Source organism: Tamandua tetradactyla, chromosome 7 (assembly GCF_023851605.1).
Source record: "Tamandua tetradactyla isolate mTamTet1 chromosome 7, mTamTet1.pri, whole genome shotgun sequence".
In the NCBI taxonomy this organism is placed as follows: Eukaryota; Metazoa; Chordata; class Mammalia; order Pilosa; family Myrmecophagidae; genus Tamandua; species Tamandua tetradactyla.
This window is the reverse complement of record NC_135333.1, coordinates 170,201,927-170,223,117: the sequence shown is the minus strand read 5'-3', so window position 1 is coordinate 170,223,117 and position 21,191 is coordinate 170,201,927. Positions and strand designations below refer to the sequence as shown.

The 21,191-nt window shown below is 39.4% G+C and overlaps 1 protein-coding gene across 1 annotated transcript in view; it reads right to left on the bottom strand.

The window, feature by feature from the left end:
- The window catches only part of SCYL2 (SCY1 like pseudokinase 2), an 83,894-nt gene that overhangs the window by 33,562 nt on the left and 29,141 nt on the right, over nt 1–21,191 (bottom strand). Inside the window, exons 3-4 of the mRNA XM_077111757.1 lie at nt 16,348–16,505; nt 13,747–13,891 (exon numbers count right to left, since the gene is read on the bottom strand). Coding sequence (XP_076967872.1) covers nt 13,747–13,891; nt 16,348–16,505 — 303 coding nt within the window. The remainder of the gene's footprint in view (nt 1–13,746; nt 13,892–16,347; nt 16,506–21,191) is intronic.

The window sequence follows — 21,191 nt, the reverse complement described above, 5'->3', positions numbered from 1 at the left end:
GCTTTTCTGAATAGTTTGTACTCAGTTTTCAAATATTCAACTGGCAGTCACTCATTCTCACGCTGGGTTAATATTTAGTAATTTTTATATTCTGAGATTACTACAGAATTTATTAACCAGAAATGAAGTTGGATCTTTGTTTCCAGGAAGATATTTGACTGTGGCAAACTGATCCTCCCGACTTCTGGACATTGTTATCCCAACTCTAGTGGTCACCACTCTTTAGGAAGAGCCCTCTTCCCAATTTCCTTGACTCAATGCTTGGACCTCTGCAATTTGTTATCTACTCTCACTATCTTGGTGTTCCCATGGCTTAAAGTGCCATCTGCATGGTGATTACGTCCAAATATTTCCATCCTAGGCCTCTGTTCTAAAGTCCAGACTTGACTATGTGATGGCTGCTTTAACATCTTTCCACTTGAATGACTTATTAGTATCTCAATATTAGGAGTTCAAAACTGAGATTTCTCACAATCCGCCACAACCCATACTTTATCACTTACTAGCCTTGCAACTTGAGCAAGTTACTGAATCTGTATATGTCCCAGTTGATGACTATTTCAAATGATTTTATATTCACTTCTTAATCAATGTGGGAAATGAGACCCTATCACTCCCAACCTCCAGCCCCACAGTCAGCCATCGGGGCCTATTCAGTACTACATAACTTCATTCTGTATCCGTTAGTCCCTCCTATGATTTTTGACCGAACATTTTTCCTTCAGTAATTATTTTCTACCTGCAAGGACTTACACTACGTTTTAAACATTTACTGATTTGATTCTAAATGCCACTCTTCGTAGTAGGGATAATCTGCCATATATTTTCCCTACCCAAAATCTCATTCTTCCAGAATGGCATGACAGTTCTGAAATGCACATCAGATCAGCTTATTTCTCCCACTTAAACTCCTTCAATGTTCTCTGTATCCTGGGGTCCAGTTTCATTTTTCACAACTCTCTGAGATGCAATCTGCTATTTTTAATTGCCAGAATATTTATCCCCAATGACCAGAACAGTAGTCACCTGGAGATGACTACCTCAGCGACTACCTCCCATATCAGAGGGTTAATAATATTTTAAAGGGTTAATCAGAAGGTTAATAATATTTTTCAAATAAATGAAAGTTCTTCTCCAGTTCTAACACATCTGAACCCATTAAGTTCTAGTAAGATTTATATTTTTTAAAAAAATGCTTATTTCCCAAACATAATGTATAAGATATGCAAAGTTTTTCAAATCTAGAAAAGTGTTCCTAACTTCACAAGAGGGAAAAAAAATGCATTGCATGCCTATAATTTATTTCAAGTACTAATTTGGTAGGTGCTTTACAAAATTATCTTTTGTTAAGCTTTGGAACCATTTTAGAGTTGAGGGGGAAAAAGTTCAGGTGCTAATTAACTTACTTAAGGTCCCCCCAAAAAACAGGCAGACATGACTAATTCCAAAGCTCTCTTTCCACTAGACAAGTAAACTTAGACCAAGTATCTAACATATTATATTCCCTGAACTGGACAAGAGACACACATATATTCTCTCACCTAAACAATAATCAAATTCAAACTAGATATACAAGTACTATAATAATTTTTATAAGCTCTCAAATCAGTCACAAGAAACTAAAACCAAAGGCCCATAATATACACAAAATAATGAAAATGGAAAGAACAGTGGCAATACAGAGGCTGAAGAAATACAGAATTCGGGTCACCTGCCAATCCCTGAAGAGGCTCAAAAATTGAGCATAACTGCAGATAGACTCACAGGATTAGGGAGATAAAAATTAAGAGTTCAGAGTCACCAAAAAGGAGAGCACCTGGTAAACTTCCAAGCTTTGGGTTAATACCCTAGAATGTATAAAGCCTGGGAATAAAGATTAAAAAGAAGCAAATTCAACTCTCACAGGACTGAAGCACAACCTCAATTCATCTCAATTCTCAACGGAATTGAGGCAACCCTTGGTTACTAGTGCCCCTGCCATCTGCCAAAACAAATTAAATCCTTTCGGGATGAGGATGTCATCATGTAAGGCCTCCAATTATCTGTGCAGTTTTTTCATGTACAATGTCCAGCACACAATCCAAGTTAACTGGGCACACCAGACAAGACAATGAGATTGAAAAACAGAAGAAAGAAAACAACAGAAATAGACACACAAGTAATCAGACAATAATATTGTCTAATGTACTGAAAGAAAATGGAGACTTTTAAGACTACAGAAACTAGTTTGAAAAGAAGAAATCATTTAGATAAGTTTAATAACAGGTAGCTAAAGAGATTAGTGATCTGGAACAAAAATGAAGCACAGAAAGAAGATGGGAAATAGAGAACATAGTATTAAGAGAAACAGAAAACACAGTGAAAAAGATTATTACATAGGTTACTATCATGCCTGAGAAGAGGATAGAGAGAATAAGGCAAAGAAATATTTGAAAAGGTAATGGCTGAGAATTTTCCAAAACTGCTAATAAGATAGTAAACCAGATCCAAGCAGTATAAATACACAAAAAATAAAATAAATAACAATAATAAATAAGGGTCAATGGGTGGTTCAGTGGTAGAATGCTCACTTTCCATGCAGAAGGCCCAGGTTCAATTCCCAAACGATGCAAACCACGCAAACCACTCCCCCCAAAAAAATACTAATAATAAATAAAAACAAAAATAAAACCAAAACTAGTTACATAAAACTGCTGAAAACCCTAAAAATAAAGAGAAAATCTTATATACAGCCAGATTTTTAAAATTATGGTCCCTTTAAAAATAACTAAACTATTGTCTGACATCTGAAGGAAAACAACTGAAATCCGAGAACAATTTAATATTTTCAAAGTGCTGAAAGAAAATAACTGCCAAACAAAAATTTTATACCTAGTAAAAATTTCTTTTAAAAATGAAAATGAGAAGAATAGTAAAATAGAAGTGCTTTGAGTCCTTTTTCCTTTCTAGAGGAGTGCTGGACTCTTTGGAATCTAATCCAGGAAGGTAAAGAAAATTTTCCTCCAAAAGGACATTCACTGAACAGTGCCAGGGATACAAGTGTCATGGATACTCTAGCACTAAACAGTAATTTCAACAACAGAGACTCACTGTGCAAGGCGGACTATAATGACAGCATGTAAGTTGTAGACTGTGGGCTAAGGTTGAATGCTATTGCTTTTGAGAAAAGGATCTTTTCAGAATTAGTGCACGACAACCTATGGGGTGGCAGCAAGAATCATAACCTTGAGCTCACACTACCAGTCAAGCATGAGATTGGAGGCATCAGCAATGATGATATTATCGTGGTAGATGCTTCATCTTTAAAATGCACGACCACAACCCAGGGCCAGGGCTCCATGACAAAGAATTCGAGGTCCCGCTCATTCCTCCACAGACTCACTCCCTTCTGTACCAACCCCAGAAGAAAGGGAAGCCCAAAAGAATGGACAGCTATGACTCACGCTGACAGCTGAGGCTGAGGACCACCCACAGTCCCCCAACACAGACTCTCTCTAAGCAAAAATGCTCAATCTTAGAGATTCTCCCTATCAAGAGAGCAGCTCCGATGTGGAAAAAGGCCTCTCTCTCTTCAGGAGGAGTGAAAATAAGGACATTTACTACAAAAGGATGAAAAATCTTGGAGCTGGTCATCAGCTTCAGATGTGGTACAAAATCAGCAGGGACAACAGTGATGGTTATATAATCCCTATTAACAAAGAAGGATGCATTCCCAAGGAGCGTGACAAATGTGGCTGGTAACAAGTCTTAATAGCACAGCTAAGGGGTGCCATTGGCCACATGCAAGCATTAATGAATAAATAAACATACCAATGGCCTGGTGCAGCTCCCTGCGAATGTGCACGAAGAGATGACTGCTGCCCTGTGGTTCTCCAGTGTAAAAAAGATGATGAACCTTGCATTTCTGTGAACTTTTATTAAACATACAAAGAATTTTTATATAAAAGAGTATACCAGGAAGATGGCCAAATAGGATAGATTGAGTTCACACCTGTTCCAAAGAACAGCTAGAGAAGGGACAGAAAAAAGACCAGGAGAGCAACTCCAGGGCGTAAGTGACCTGGGAGGTTACATATCATTGTACATCCACAACACCGTGACCCGCACCCCACGCTCACAGGCACCAGTAGAGAGTTCCCAAACTATGCACAGGGAGGCCTCGGTTGAAAAGGGAGAAAAAATGAGACAGAGAACCAAAGACCGTCCAACTAGTGCAAACAACCTAGTATACCAACTTCCAGCAGAGGCCCGGAGGTATCAGGGGTGCATGGAGAGGCAGACAGGGACAAGGAAGTAAGCCAAGCTGCATTATTTGAACATACTATCCTCAAGCGCACCAGCCCCCACTGCCCCACAACTCCCCCCACACCCCATGCACCTGAACTGCCTCACCACCCCCCTATGCTGCACTGTGAGCACCACTACCCTGACCCCCACTGAGCACATCCTGCCCCAAATGACCCCCACCCCTGCATGCTCACAAGCCTCTCCAGTTTTACCCACCTCTCCCATGCAAGTGCAGTCTCAGTCCGCCCCTCCTGAGACCCATGGTCAGCTCCTCAACCCCCACTCCCCCTTCCCTGCCCCCTGCAGAAAGTCACCTGTACATCCGGGTTGCAGGAGCTCACCTTCATACTCCGGCCACACCCACAGCCCATACAGTCACACAACTCCAACTGGGCCCCCTGAGCTATGTGCACACGCACATCATCATCCAGCCCCAGACTCGTGCAAGCACACATGCCCACTCACACCATGCTCCCTCACTTCTGGGCAAGCATTGTCCTGTACATCTGGGCCACACCCACCCCCAGCCAACATAGGCATAATCCTAACCCGCTGCCCCTGAGCTCTGCACACATGCACACCTGGGCCCTGCTCCACACCCCATACACACCAGGGCCCTACCTCCCAGATCCTCCCACAAGCACAGCCACATCCTCCCTGCCAGGTACACACATATCCATGCATGGACCTTGTAACGTCTGCACCCCACACCTATCCTCCCCAAACACACTTGCCGCACCCCACAGCACAAGTGCCCTTCTCCCACACCTAGCAGGTGCTCTTGGGCATATATGTGCCACAAAGCCTCCGCCCTGCACTAGCAGGCACCCCTACCCCACCCCAGCCCTGAACCTGCTGACCCACCACGCCAGGACCATGCCAGCCCATCATCACCCACCCCTGACATGTCCCACAACCTCACCAACCTGAGCTCCACCCCTACATGTTTACACATCTGCATTCCAGACCCCTGGACCCCTCTCCCTGCATAAGGACACACACGTGCCCCAACTTCCCTATGTCCCCACTTCTGTGCCCTGACACCCACACCCTCGTGCTTCATGTACCCACCCACATCCTGCTCACATACCAGACCCCATGCATCTGCCCAGCATCCCCATTCAGCTCCTACCACGCCCTACCTCTGTGCCCCAACACTGCACCCTACTCCTGTGCTCCAAGGTCTTCCTGAGCTGCAAATTGCCCTCACAGCCCCAGCACCGCATGCTCACAGACACCAGTGTAGAGTCCATGACCCATGCATACACCTGCTCACAACCCATCACTGCACTGTTGTGTTCCAAATCCTGATCCACACCCATCCTGCAAATACAAAGCTTTAGACTACTGAAAGAAATCCAAACATCCAAAATAACTTTATCAAGATATTTACATGCCACAAAGACAACAGGAGATTCACTAACAATATGAAGATGCAGACAGATACAGCCCAGTCTAATGACCAAATTAAAACACCAGAGACACAGACTTTGGAACAACTAATCAAAGATATTCATATAACTTTACTAAATAAAATTAGTGGGATGGCTATAGACTTAAAGGAGATCGAGAAGACACAGAAGAACATACATAAAGAGGAACGCAAGAATAAATAGAAAAATAGCAGATATTACAGAGATTAAAGATGGTTAGAGATCAAATAAAAAACATACTAGAGACACACAACAGCAGATTTGAAGAGACAGAAAGAATAAGTGAGCTAGAGGAAAGGACAACTGATTTTGAACACACAAAAAAAACTATGACAAAAAAGATGGAAAAATCTGAATTGGATCTCAGGGAAATGATGGACAAAACAAAGCGCACAAATATAAGAATCATCAGTGCCCCGGAAGGAGAAAAGGTCTAGGAAGATACAATGGGGGAAAACGCCCCAACCTTTATAAAATACATATATGCAAATCAAAGGAGCCCAACAAACAACAAAATACAAAAAATCCAAATAGACTTACCCCAAGACATATAAATTAGTCTGTCATATATTGAACAGAAGCAGAAAATCCTGAAAGCAGCAAAAACAACCTACTACATACAAGGGAAACCACATAAGACTGAGTTCAGACTACTTAACTGGTACTATGGAGGCAAGAAGTCACTGGTATGATATTCTTAAGGCTTTAAAGAGAAAGACTTCCAGCAAAGATTTCTGTACCCAGCCAAATAGGCCTTCAAAAATAAAGGAGAGAATAAAATTTTCACAGACAAACAAGGGCTAAGAGAAGAGACCAGCTAAACAAGACACCAATTCTAAAAGAAATACTAAAGGGAGCTCTGCCGGCTGAAGAAAAAAAAAGACAATAGAGGCAGGTCTGGAGGAAGGCACAGGATTTGAGAGTACCAGTAAGGATAACCTAAAGAATAAAAAGAGAAAGAGGAAAAAGAACATATAGATCTGATTAATAAAATCCAAAGGATAATACAGTGGATTTAAAAAATGCCTTTACAGTAATAACCTTGAACTTAAACAAAATTTACCAATTAAAAGATACAGAATGACAGAATGGATTAAGAAATACAATCCTGTCATATGCGGCTTACAAAAGACTCACCTGAGACACAAGGATACAAACAGACTGAAAGTGAAAGGATGGAAAAAGATTTTCCATGAAAGTTGTAATCAAAAGAAAGCAGGGGTAGCTATACTAATATCAGGCAAAACAGACTTTAGATTTAAAGACATCATAAGAGACAAAGAAGGACACTACATACTGATTAAAGGGTCAATTCACCAAGAAGATACAACAATCATGAATGTTTATGATCCCAATCAAGGAGCTCCAAAGTACATGAGACAGACATTGGCAAAACTGAAGGGAGCGATAGATGTTTCAACAATAACAGTAGGGGATTTCAATACACCACTCTCCTCTATAGATAGAACAATCAGTTAGAAGATCAGTAATGAAACAGAGAAACTAAATAACATGATAAATGAATTAGACCTAACAGACATATATAGGTCACTGCACCCCAAAGCACAAGGTTATACATTCTTTTCTAGTGCTCATGGAACATTTTCCAGGATAGATCCTATGCTGGGGCACAGAAAAGGACTTTATAAGTTTAAAAATAATGAAATTATTCAACGCACTTTCTCTGATTACAGTGGGATGAAACTGCATCTCCATAACAACCAAAGAATGTTCCCAGACATATGGAGATTAAATAACACACTCTTAAACAACGAGTGGGTCAAAGCAGAAATTGCTAGAGAAATCAGTAGCTATCTGGAGATGATTGAAAATGAGAATACAACTTAACAGAACTTATGGGATGTGGCAAAGGCTGTGTTGAGAGGGAAATTCATTGCCCTAAATGCCTATTTTAAAAAACAAGAAAGCAAATCGAGGACTTAACAGCAAACCTGGAGGAACTTGAGAAAGAACAGCAAATTAATCCCAAAGCAAAGAGAGGAAGAGCAATAACAAAGATTAAAGCAGAGATGAATGAATAGGAGAACAAAAGAACAGAAAGAACCAATGAAACCAAAAGTTGATTCTTTGAGAAAATCAATAGAATTGATGGGCCACAAGCAAGACTGACAAAGAAAAAAAGAAAGGATGAAAATAAACAAAATCAGAAATGAGAAGGGGTGTGTTACCACAGAACCTGAAGAAATAAAAGAAATCATAAGAGGATACTATGAACAACTATACGCCAAAAAACTAGACCAGTTAGCTGAAATGGACAAATTCCTGGAGACGCACAAATAAGCTATACTGAAGAAGAAAAGGAAGATCTCAACAAACCAATTGCAAGTAAAGAGATTCAATCAGTCATCAAAATTATTCCTACAAAAAAAAAAGCCCAGGGCCAGATGGCTTCACAGGGGAATTTTATCAAACATTCCAGAAAAAACTAATACCAATCCTACTCAAACTTTTCCAAAAAATTAAGGAAAGGGAACACTACACCTAACTAATTTTATGACGCTAATATCACTTTAATACCAAAATCAAGTAAAGATGCTATAAGAAAGGAAAACTACAGGCTAATCTCCCTAATGAATATACATGTAAAAATTCTTAACAAAATATTAGCAAATCAAATCCAACAGCACATTAAAAGAATTATATACCATGATCAAGTGGGGTTTATATCAGGAATGCAAGGATGGTTCAACATAAGAACATCAATTAATGTAATACAGCATATTAACAAATCGAAAGGGAAAAAAATCACATGATCACCTCGATTGATGCTGAAAAAGCATTTGACAAAATTCAGCACCCTTTTCTGATAAAAACACTCCAAAAGATAGGAATCAGAGGTAATGACCTCAACATGATAAAGGGAATATATGAAAAACTGAAGCCAGCATTGTACTCAATGAAAAGAGACTGAAAGTCTTCCCCCCTAAGATCAGGTACAAGACAAGGATGCCCACTGTCACCACTATTATTCAATATTGTACCAGAAGTCCTAGCTAGAGCAATGAGGCAGGACAAAGAAATAAAAGGCATTCTAATTGGGAAGGAAAAAGTAAAACTCTCATTATTTACAGATGATATGATACCATACTTGCAAGATCCTCAGGAATCTACAGCAAAGTTACTTGAGCTACTGAACAAATTCAGCAAGGTGGTGGGATATAAAATTAATGTGCAAAAATCAGTATCATTTCTATACACAAGCAATGACCTAACTCAGGAGTCAGTTAAGGAAAAAATTCCACTCAAAATAGCAACTAAAAGAATCAAATACCGAGGAATGAATTTAACTAGGGACGTAAAGGACTTGTACACAGAAAACTACATAACATTGCTAAAAGAAATCAAAGGAGATCTAAATAGGTGGAAAGACATTCCCTGCTCATGGATAAGGCTTAATACAGTTAAGATGTCAATTCTCCCCAAGCTGATCTACAGATTCAACGCAGTACCAATCAAAATTCCAACAACAAACTTTGAAGGTTTGGAAAAGCTAATTACCAAGTTCATTTGAAAGGGAAAGAGACCCTGAATAGCTAAAAGCATCCTAAAAAAGAAAGAAGTGGGAGGATTAACACTTCCTGACTTTAAAACCTATTATAAAGCCACAGTGGTCAAAACGGCATGATACTTGCACAAAGACAGAAGCACTGACCAATGGAATCAAATCGAGAGTGCAGAAATAGACCACCAAATCTACGGTCAACTGTTTTTTGAAGGTCCCCAAATTCTCTGAACTGGGACAAAATAGTTTTTTCAATAATTGGGCATGGATACCTTTTCAGACTTCCAGGCCAAGAAGGTGGCTTAGCAATGTGCGCGTTTTAGTTCGCCCTCCAGAACAACTACTAATTAACCAGAAACAGCACAGAACAGCTCCTGGGGCCACATCAGTGACCAGACACACAGCGTACCCCAGTCTGGACCAGCTGGACCAGCTGTGACCACCCCCAGAACCGTGAGTTCCCCAAGCTGTGGTGGCAGGTGCCCCTCCCCCACAGGCTGCTTCCCAGAGGGGAAAGGAAAGAGACTTTACCAGCAGCAAGGGCTGAGCCCAACCAAACGCCAATTGTGGAATTAATTAACAAATTCTGACTACTAAAAATAGGCCCCCAGCTCAGGTGAACCTGGTCAAAGTGGAGGTGGCTCATTTTTGCCCCAGCACTGAAAAAGAGAAAAAAAAAAGAAAAAGAAAAGGAAACAGGTTTTCATGGCTGCATTTCTACAAAGGCTTGACTGCCTTTGGATACAGTGGCAGGGCTTCTCAGACTGCAGCTGCCCCAAGCATAGGCAGAAACAAGCTCGTTTGAGGGCTTGTCTGGAGCCTGTGCCTTCCCCAGGAGAGGAGTGAAGCCCAACTCAGGTGGATTCCCTCCCTCAAGGAATCCAGACACTAGGGCTTGGTAATTTGAAGCCATTAAAACCAGCCTACAACCCCTCCTCTGTCTCCACCCCACCCCAGCAGGGAGAGTCCACCAAAGTTAAAAGCACCACATCATCTTATGCTGGTGGGACCTGCAGGCAGACAAGCACCACATACTAGGCAGGATAAGAAAAACAGAGCCCAGAGACTTCACAGGAAAGTTTTTCAACCTGCTGGGTCTCACCCTCAGGGAAATCCGATGCAGGTGACTCTTTCCTCCTGATAGAAGGCCAGTTTGGTCTGGGAAAATCCAGCTGGGGTCTATAATACCTAAGTAGACCCTTCTAAGGGGGGCGGGGGAGGCACCATACAGGCAGGGCAAGAAACAAGAAAACAAGAACTGAAAAATTCTCCTCTGTTAAACAAAACCTAAGCTAGAGGTTCAGAAAAAGCTGAACTGAATGGCAAAGAACAGATAGGCAACAAATTCATCCAGCAAGAAAACCTTAGGTAAAAGAAGTGAAAGCAATCTCCAGAATAAACTTTTTATGACCACGGTAAAGGTAAAATCAGAGGTTTAAAATACAGAATATAAGGGACCTAGAGATACACAGAAGCTTGAGATGGGTAAACAGTCTGCTAAGATAGACAAATCCAAGAAAAAATGGGCAAGAGACTTGAAGAGGCACTTGACAAAAGATACAGGGATGGTTAAACTAGGTTTGAAAAGGTTCTCAATCTTGAGTCATAAGGGAAATACTTATTAAAACTACAAGGAGATTCCTTTAAATAAAATCAAATTTAAAAAAAATTTTAAAAGCCTGATGGTACAGCCACTAAGGAAGACAGTTTGGCAGTTCCTCAGAAAACTAAATATCAAGAGCACGGAACGCCTTAATAAGGAGAGCATGGTATACCTTGGAAAACTTTTTGGTATCATATACTGAAGTTGAACATAGGCATATCCTATGACACAGCAATTCTACTCCTAGGTATATGCCCAAGAGAACTGTGTACACATGTGCATGAGGAGAGCCACATAAGAACATCTACTGATGTGAATATGAAACGGTGTGTCAAAGGTGGAAAGCAATATGGTAGTTCTTAAATATGTAATTTACCACATGAGCCAGCATCTCCACTCCTAGGTATGTACCCAGAGCTATTGAAAACAGAGACTCAAACAGATTCTGATACAACAATGTTCACAGTGACATTATTCACAATAGCCAACAGGTAGAAACAATCCAAATATCCATCAACAGATAAATGGATAAACAAAATGTGGTAAATACATATAATGGACTATTATTTGACCATAAGAAGGAATGAAGTTCTGAGATATGCTGCAACATGGACAAACCTTGAAAACATTATACTAAGTGAACCAAGTAAAGCACACAAGGTTTCTATTCATATGAAACCTCTAGAAATAGCAAATTCATAGATAAAGAAAGTAGATTAGAGGTTACAAGGGATGGGTGGACAGAGGAAACAGGAGTTGCTGTTTAGAAGGAATACATCCTTGTAAATTTGGGGAATTTTTAAATTATAAGAAAAATGTCTGTTGATACATTATCAAAGCCAAAAGCTAAAAACAATATAAATATCCATCAACAGAATGGATAATCTGTATTATATTCATGAAATGGAATAGTACAATTACAACCAACAATGGTGATACATTTTCTTTCTTGATCCTGGTGGCAGTCACATGGGTGTGTTAACATAATTCACTGAGCTCTACATTTATGATTTGTGCATCTTCTTGCGTGTTTAAACCTCAATAAAACATTTTAAGATAAAACAGTAGCCAGATTTACCCTTCCACATGAAATAACCAAAACACAGGTAAATGCGTGAAACAACAGTTTTCAAGCACTGTACCATTAGACAATGACAGACAGCAACACTTGACTGATGGGAAACAAATCAAATGAGTGCAACATTTGCCCAGGGGAAAACAAAACATATACTGGGCCATAAAATAGCCACAATGGAATGAAACTTGAAACTAAATTTCTGTTGTTTTAAGCCACCAAATTTGAGGTTGAGGTAATTTGTTACAGCAGCTACAGGAAACTAGTACATTGTCCTTGAAAAAAGCAGTAAGACTGATAAGTCTCTAGTCATAATGACAGAAAAGAAAAAGACAGAAAATAACAATACCAAGGATGAAAAAGGTGACACCAATATAGTCTACAACTATTTAAAGGATCAGAATAAAATACTACGAAAAATTTTATTATCAGTAAATTCAACAATCCATTTAGATAAAAATGGATCATAGGCAAAAGTAAGTCAAAAGGATCATAAGCCTAAAAAGTATAAAACCTAAAACTTATAAAACTTCTAGAAGAAACTATAAGAGGACACCTGTGGGAACCCCTCCATATTGAGAGCAGGTCACTGCACAGAGCCACCTGCATGACTAGGATATACGTTAGAGGCAACAGGCCTCCTCAGGAGGGAAAGATGGTACCCACAGTATTGTAAACAAGGCCCTGGAATGCCCCTCCCCTGATCACTGTTGATAATAAGCCCCTGTGTTGGGAGACCCTGCTGAATCTCTGCTCTCACATCCTGGTCCTAAACCCTTATAAGCCTTTGCGGTCAACTGTGCTTTTCAGATGAATGATATTCTTTCTAGAAAACCAATGAACTAATCTGAAATATTGTTACCATAATGCCTATATTTCTCCACTTATAAGTCTATAATTTTTAGAATACACTCCAAGCAATATTCAAATTTCCCAAGGATGCCTCTTGAACAAGAGCCAGGAAAAGGTTAACATCTACTACATAAACTTACTCTGTCAAGCTGAAGGTATTAATCACATTCCTCTATCATTCATTGTCAACACCCCTTTTGAACAGGAAAAGTTTGAATGAGAATTCTCCAAAGATCCCTATAGAATGGAAGAAGGATCAAAGGAGAAGGAGGACGTAACAACAGAGAAAATAGGATTTAAGAAAGGAGTATGGCTGCTGAACCACTATACTGATATTTCTTTTAGCCTCAGTGTTTTGGAGCAGCTAGAAGGAAAAATCTTCAGTAGTAAAATGGTAACCCATAAGGAACTCTGAAATCTGTTTCTTAACTACTTGTTAAAATGCACTTTGAAAATTATTGCTTTTTCTTTCTTTTTTTTCTGTATATATGTTATATTTCACAACAAAAAATGTTTAAAAAAAAGCTGAAGGTAGTATTTAGATAAGCAGGAAAAGGAAAGTCAGAAAAAGTAGACATATATTTAGAAGGCTAACAATATTCTGAAACCTACTAAATAATTTCCTTAAAGGTGAAATTTTTAAATGTTATTAAACACTTTCATTTTTATTTCAATTTAATGTTTTGTTTATCAAATTTATTCACATGGTTTAAAATTTAAAAGAATGGAAAGGGAACGACCCACTATTCAGCCACAAAATTCCAATGTTAGCAATATTATCAGTTCTACATATTAAAATTATAATTTAAATCCAACAATTGCAGAAAAATTCCTAGAACACAGAAATAATTTTTAAACTACTGAGGAGATCCCAAAGGTTTACATAAAATAGTTCATGTGGCTGATAAGTCTGAAAATGCCAAAAACAATTTTAAAGAAAAATACTCTTCACATGTTGAATAAACATACATACCTGAAGTAAACCATATTTGGTTTCTACATCATAAAGTTTATAATCTTTAATATCCGGAGATATAGGGGAAGGTAGATTTTCCCAGTTACCAAGAACATTTGCTAAACTGGCAAAAACTGGTTCTGTGCAAAATGCCAAGCAATCCCTGTTTTAAAAAAGAAAAATAGCTCTTTACTATCATTTTTCCACATTATCAAACTCAAATGTACATAAAATATTAATGATCTATTAAACTATAACAAGAAGGTAGACTATTTCAGTTTTGTTAATTTCATTAAAAATAGAACATACTTAAACCAACAGAGGAAGGTCAGGAAGCTTTGTATATGAATATATTGGATAAATTGTTCAATCTTTTACATTTAAGTGTTGTGACATTGTGATACATATTTTTTAATTCAAGAAGTCAGGAAACATTATTTCAACTGTGCTTTTCAAATAATTGATATTTTTATGGAAAATCCCTGTACTAGAAATATTGTTACATTATGCCAATTATATTTTCCCACTTCTAAGACTATAATTTTCAGAACACACTCAAAGGAACATTCAAATTTCCTGCAGATGCCTCCGGAACAAGAGTCAGGTAGAGGCCAACAGGGCACAGCTCAGGTCCCATATCCAATAGTCAGAGGAGCTCTGCTTTAATCTATTTTATAAATTATTTTGAAAGGTGCCACAGTTTTAAACTTAAGTTACTGCTTTGATGTATAAAATTTACAAATTCGGTAAATGATAGTAACATTCAAAAAGTATTACAATGATCAACTCAGGTACTGAGGTCCTGTACAAGAGGAAAACTGTTCAAATACTCTTAAATCTTACATATAGTTTCCTATGATTCACAGGACTAATTTGTTTTAGCAGTCCTCTTTTTTTTTTCCTTTTCCTTTTCCTTATTCACAAATCATTCTTGGTCAAGTTAACATCATATAATTGTGGCTCAACTGTGAGGTCTTATGGCCTCCCTGGACATTCATTTCCACCATCATAATAAACAGTCCCATTCCAGCAGGGTTACATCATCTCAAGGACCCCACCACAGCTACTCACCAGTCATTTTCTACCCTTTTACTATCTCCACCAAACTCAACTTCCTAGAATCTTTATTTAACAAATTCAACTATTTTAAATCCTGATTCCTTTCTCTCTCCCAGCCACTTTAACAACAGACTATGGCACCTTTACTACCCTTTACTGAGCAAGTTTCTTTTACTCTCCTGCATAGGTCATAGAAGACAGTTGGAACAAAAAATAGAAAACTGAATTTCTATGTGAACTTTCAGTATAAAGTCATATAGCAGACTTTAATATCGATCTTTTCATTTTTCAACATTCAAGAACAGTTGTTCAGAGCCCTCTTCATTAATTCCATGGCCCCCTTTATGCACTGCTTACCAATAATCCACTTTCTACTTCATTCATCTAACATGAATTATCTCATCTGCCTTAAACTTAACCTCAGAATATCACTGATTCCTTAACTATTCTCCTAAACTTTCTTTTGATTTCCTCATGCCAAATGACAATGATCCCTTCTGTTTCTCTTCCTGGCTCTTCTTTCCTCTCTGCATTTCAAGGGTCTGTCCTCAGCACTCTGCTCTTTTTACTCAGGCTCTTGAAAAACACTTCCCCCCTGGTTTTAACTACTGCTTCTAAGTTACTCATTACCATATACTTCACCAACTCAGGACTTTCAGGTGGATTACTTTTTCTACAGTACATTTATTTTGGGTAATTCCAATGTCATCTCAACATTATTAATTCATTAAAAACAGGAAATTATTTTTTCTTTCCCTAAGGTATCCCTATTTCCATTTTTATCAATCTTAGTAAATTTTTTCAACCTAACAATGAAGATACCTTAACATAATCTCTGAATTACCAATTTATAATTGCCAATAAATTCCTAGTCCTAAAATATTTAAACCAATATAAGCAAGTTACAGGGACAGAAAAAGTATAATATGCTGGCCCCTCTCCCCTCAAGAGACCTAAAATGTAATTATAAGATATAAGACATCTAGATACAAGTTAAAACAACAGGGATGGCTAACATGTAGAAAACACTCCAGAGGAAATATTTTTATAAGTGACATATACCAATTAAAATTATACATGAATTTCATTTTCTTTTCAGTTTCAGCATCCTTGGGGAAAGAGGTGGAACAACTGAGGTCTTTGGACTGACACAGGGCAGAACGGAAGGTTAAGTGTCTAGAATAGTGCCTGGCACACACTCAAAAGACAACACCAAAAAAAAACACCCAAATATTGAACAAATAATGAACTAAGGTAAAGGAATAAGTAATTCTAGAAATTAGCAAGGACAAACTACTTTCAGGCAAGGACTGCATTCTATACTTCTGTGCGTCTTTCATTTTCATGAAAATGTGAAGAAAGCCTTTATTAATATTTCAATAAAAGACATATACATAGATAATGCAAATAAATTTTAGGGAATACCTGATTTTCCACAATAACTCAACATTCAGTTTATAAGAATTTTTCATTATCAGTATACTGTATAGACAGATTTCACACATACAATTAATTTTCTTGGTTTAGAAAATCTCTAATATAAGTTTTATAAACATTTACCTGGATTCTTCTAAAGGATGCTGGACAGTAAGAAGTCGAGGGTGTCGTAACCGAGTTAACTGCTGGACTCCTCGTTTTAGAGAATCAATGATTTGATCCTTTTCAAATTTTTGATATTTGTCGATCAGCTTTTTATCAAAGACAAAAACAGCCACTTCCTAATAAAAGAATTGTGACAAATTTTAATCCAGAAATATATAAAAACAATAAAATTACATTTGAGTGCCACAAAAGTCTACAAACAGAAATAACTAAAACCTAATGCTTCCAAACACAGGGAGCTCAGAATAAGAGAGTCTTTAATCCTGCATGGTTTAATGAAATGCCTAGATGCATCCCAGAGTATATTAAGCAGATAATCAAAAAGTATTGGTAAAGTTCCTTGAGGGATAGGAGAAAAAATATGGAACTGTTAAACTTTACACAGGGGAAACCCCTAACAATGTGTCAAACATTAGGGACACCCAAAACAACAGGCCAAGCTCTTGATCTCCAGGCTTGCTCTTGTGAAGCTTATGCATGTAGCAAAGAAGCTTAGCCTACCTACAGGTATGCTTAAGAGTTACTTCCTGAGGACCTCTTTTGTTGCTCAGATGTGGCCTCTCTCTTGCTAAGCTCAACTCTGCAAGTGAAAAAAGTGCCCTCCCCTCGACATGGGGCATGACATCCAGGGGTAAAAGTCTCCCTGGTGGTGTGGAAGATGACTCAAATAGTGGCTGAGAGCTCAAATAGAGTCAAGAGGTTACTGCAGAGGTCACTTTTACACAAACTTCAGTTAGCCACTGCTACCTACCATAACTTACCAAAAACATTCCAGCCAAACCTGAAGAACAACAAGGGCATTATATAAGATTCTACAAAGGATCCACGCATTAGGGTAACTTTCCAGAAATCTACAACCTCCAGATGGGTCATTGGACTATATCAGTCCAGAAATGCAGATGGTCAGCCTCTCTAAAGCATCAACTAGTTCCATTCCCCTATTTCATATTATCAACAAATCCTTCCAACGTGAAAAAGTTAGAATGGACACAACTCAAATATTCTTAAAGAGTGGGATAAAGATCAAAGGTGATGGTGGAGTTATTCAGAAAAGGTAGGGTTTAACAAATGAGTATGATTATCAATCATTATATTGATTATCAATTATTATATTGATATTTCTTTTAGTTACCTGTATCTTAGAGCAGCTAGAAGTAACACCCTAAAATTGTGGAAGTGTAACCCCTTTCAAACTCCAAAATCTGTACTACAACCAATTGTTTCAATGTGCTTTAAAATTTATTTTTTTTTGCATATGTTATTTTTCATAAACAGGAAAAAAAATTTCTTCTAGCCTCCGGTGTTTTGGAGTAGTCTATTAGAAGAAAAAAATCTGAAATAGTGAAATGGTAACCCATAACAAACTCTGAAATCTGTTCTGTCACTATTTGTTGAAGTGTACTTTGTAAATCATTGCTTTTTCTCTTTCCTTTGTATATACGTTATATTTAACAATAAAAAACATTAAAAAAAAACTAATGCCATGAAAATTTTAACACCAATGTAATACTTTTCTCATATCTAAACAGGTGTTCTCACGAGTAGTAAATCTAAATACTTTTAAAGGTTTAAGACTAGAAGTCCACATTTGAGAGAACACAGCAAACTTCCGAATTTGAACTCTTGTTATCAGAAGTACATAAACTGTGTGTAATGTCCCTCTATACAGTAAGCTCTTAATGAGAATTCAAGTAAAAGTTAAAATGTTTACAAATTCAAAACACTATTCATAGAGTACACTATAAATCCTGAAATATTTTTTGAAAGAAAGGTTGTTCTTTAGGGAGTGCTTGTCTATTTAAAAAATAATAATTTTAAAACATCTTTTACATGAGTTGTCTAAACACTCTTTCATTCTATCCTGTCCCCCAACCATCATCTTGTTATGAGCAGAAACTGAGGACAGGTACCAGGATAGGAAGCTGTCCATTCCCCACCTCCACCCTCTCTCTTGGAAATCATTCACAGCTCATTTTATTCTATTAAAAACACACAGAATTCTCAACTAATAGGTGAACAGAAACAGTACAGAACAGCTCCCGGGGCTACAGCAGGGAATGGACACACAGCGTAACCCAGTCTGGGCTGGTTAGTCTGACTGCGAAACTCGGCTGCGGTGAGTGAGATCCCCAAGCGGCGGGCGATTTCCCGAGCAGCCGCAGCTGCGGCGGTCCGAGCTAATCCCTCCCTCCTTCCCGGGCTGGCTGAGGGACGCGGAGAGACAAGCTTCCCAGCCAAGGCGGCCGGCGCCACACTTTTGCGGGCGGCTTCGAGTCTCGGCTTCGAGTCCGCGACTACGAGTCTCGCATCAGAGGGCTATCCAAAGTCTGGGCTGGCAAGTCTGATTGCGAGACTTGGCGGCGGCGAGACCCCCGAGCAGCCGCAGCTGCGGCGGTCCCAGCTAATCCCTCCCTCCTCCCCGGGCTGGCTGAGAGACTCGGAGAGACAAGCTTCCCAGCCAAGGCGGCCGGCGCCACACTTTTGCGGGCGGCTTCGAGTCTCGGCTTCGAGTCCGCAGCTACGAGTCTCGAATCAGAGGGCTATACAAAGTCTGGGCTGGCAAGTCTGACTGCGACTCTTGGCTGCGGCGAGACCCCCGAGCAGCGCGTGATTTGCCGAGCAGCTGCAGCTGCGGCAGTCCGAGCTAATCCCTCCCTCCTTCCCGGGCTGGCTGAGAGTATCGGAGAAGCAAGTTTCCCAAGCCGAGGCAGGCGGCGCCCTTCTTCTGCGGGCGGCTTTGAGTCTCGGCTTTGAGTCCGCGGCTACGAATCTCAGATCAGAGGGCTATCCAAAGTCTGGGCTGGCTAGACTGACTGCAAGAATCGGCTGCGGTGAGACCCCCGAGCGGCGCGTGATTTCCCGATCAGCGGCAGCTGCGGTGGTCCAAGCTACTCCCTCCCTCCTTTCCGGGCCGGCTGAGAGTATTGGAGAAGCAAGTTTCCCAAGCCGAGGCAGGCGGCACCCCTCTTTTGCGGGCGGCTTCGAGTCTCTGCTTCGAGTCCGCGGATACGAGTCTCGGATAGGAGGGCTATCCAAGCAGCGGTAGCCCCCCCCCACGGGAGGCTTCCTGGTCCGGTGGGGAATCCCCCAGGCCCGCTGCGGCCTGCAACCAGCCACAGGGTCCCCTCAAGCGGCGGCAGCTGACGCCCCCACCACGCGCGGCCCCTGAACCAACGGAGAGAATTGGATCCGAAATCCCCAGGCCACGGAGATCGGTGACTGGGGGAGACCCATTCCAAACACTTGAGACAAACGTGTGCCACGTGCGCCACATACTGGGCAAGATAAGAAAAACAGATCCCAGAGATTTCACAGAAAAATATTACAACCTTGCTGGGTCCAACACCAAGAGAAATCTGAATAAATGCCCAGACGCCAGCAGCAGAAGATAACTGTCCACGCTCAAAAGATTGAGAATATGGCTCAGTCAAAGGAACAAACCAATAGCTCAAATGAGACACAAGAGCTGAGACAACTAATGCTGAATATACGAACAGAAATGGAAAACCTCTTCAAAAATGAAATCGATAAATTGAGGGAGGACATGAAGAGGACATGGGATGAACATAAAGAAGAAATAGAAAAACTGAAAAAACAAATTGCAGAACTTATGGAAGTGAAGGATAAAGTAGCAAACACAGAAAAAATAATGGATAGCTACAATGATAGATTTAAAGAGACAGAAGATAGAATTAGTGATTTGGAGGATGGAACATCTGAATTCCAAAAAGAAACAGAAACTATAGGGAAAAGAATGGAAAAATTTGAACAGGGTATCAGGGAACTCAAGGACAATATGAACCGCACAAATATACGTGTTGTGGGTGTCCCAGAAGGAGAAGAGAAGGGAAAAGGAGGAGAAAAACTAATGGAAGAAATTATCACTGAAAATTTCCCAACTCTTATGAAAGACCTAAAATTACAGATCCAAGAAGTGCAGCGCACCCCAAAGAGATTAGACCCAAATAGGCGTTCTCCAAGACACTTACTAGTTAGAATGTCAGAGGTCAAAGAGAAAGAGAAGATCTTGAAAGCAGCAAGAGAAAAACAATCCATTACATACAAGGGAAACCCAATAAGACTGTGTGTAGATTTCTCAGCAGAAACCATGGAAGCTAGAAGACAGTGGGATGATATATTTAAAATACTAAAAGAGAAAAACTGCCAACCAAGACTCCTATATCCAGCAAAATTATCCTTCAAAAATGAGGGAGAAATTAAAACATTCTCAGACAAAAAGTCACTGAAAGAATTTGTGACCAAGAGACCAGCTCTGCAAGAAATACTAAAGGGAACACTAGAGTCAGATATGAAAAGACAGAAGAGAGAGATATGGAAAAGAGTGTAGAAAGAAGGAAAATCAGATATGATATATATAATACAAAAGGCAAAATGTTAGAGGAAAATATTATCCAAACAGTAATAACACTAAATGTCAATGGACTGAATTCCCCAATCAAAAGACATAGATTGGCAGAATGGATTAAAAAACAGGATCCTTCTATATGCTGTCTACAGGAAACACATCTTAGACCCAAAGATAAACATAGGTTGAAAGTGAAAGGTTGGGAAAAGATATTTCATGCAAATAACAACCAGAAAAGAGCAGGAGTGGCTATACTAATATCCAACAAATTAGACTTCAAATGTAAAACAGTTAAAAGAGACAAAGAAGGACACTATATACTAATAAAAGGAACAATTAAACAAGAAGACATAACAATCATAAATATTTATGCACCGAACCAGAATGCCCCAAAATACGTGAGGAATACACTGCAAACACTGAAAAGGGAAATAGA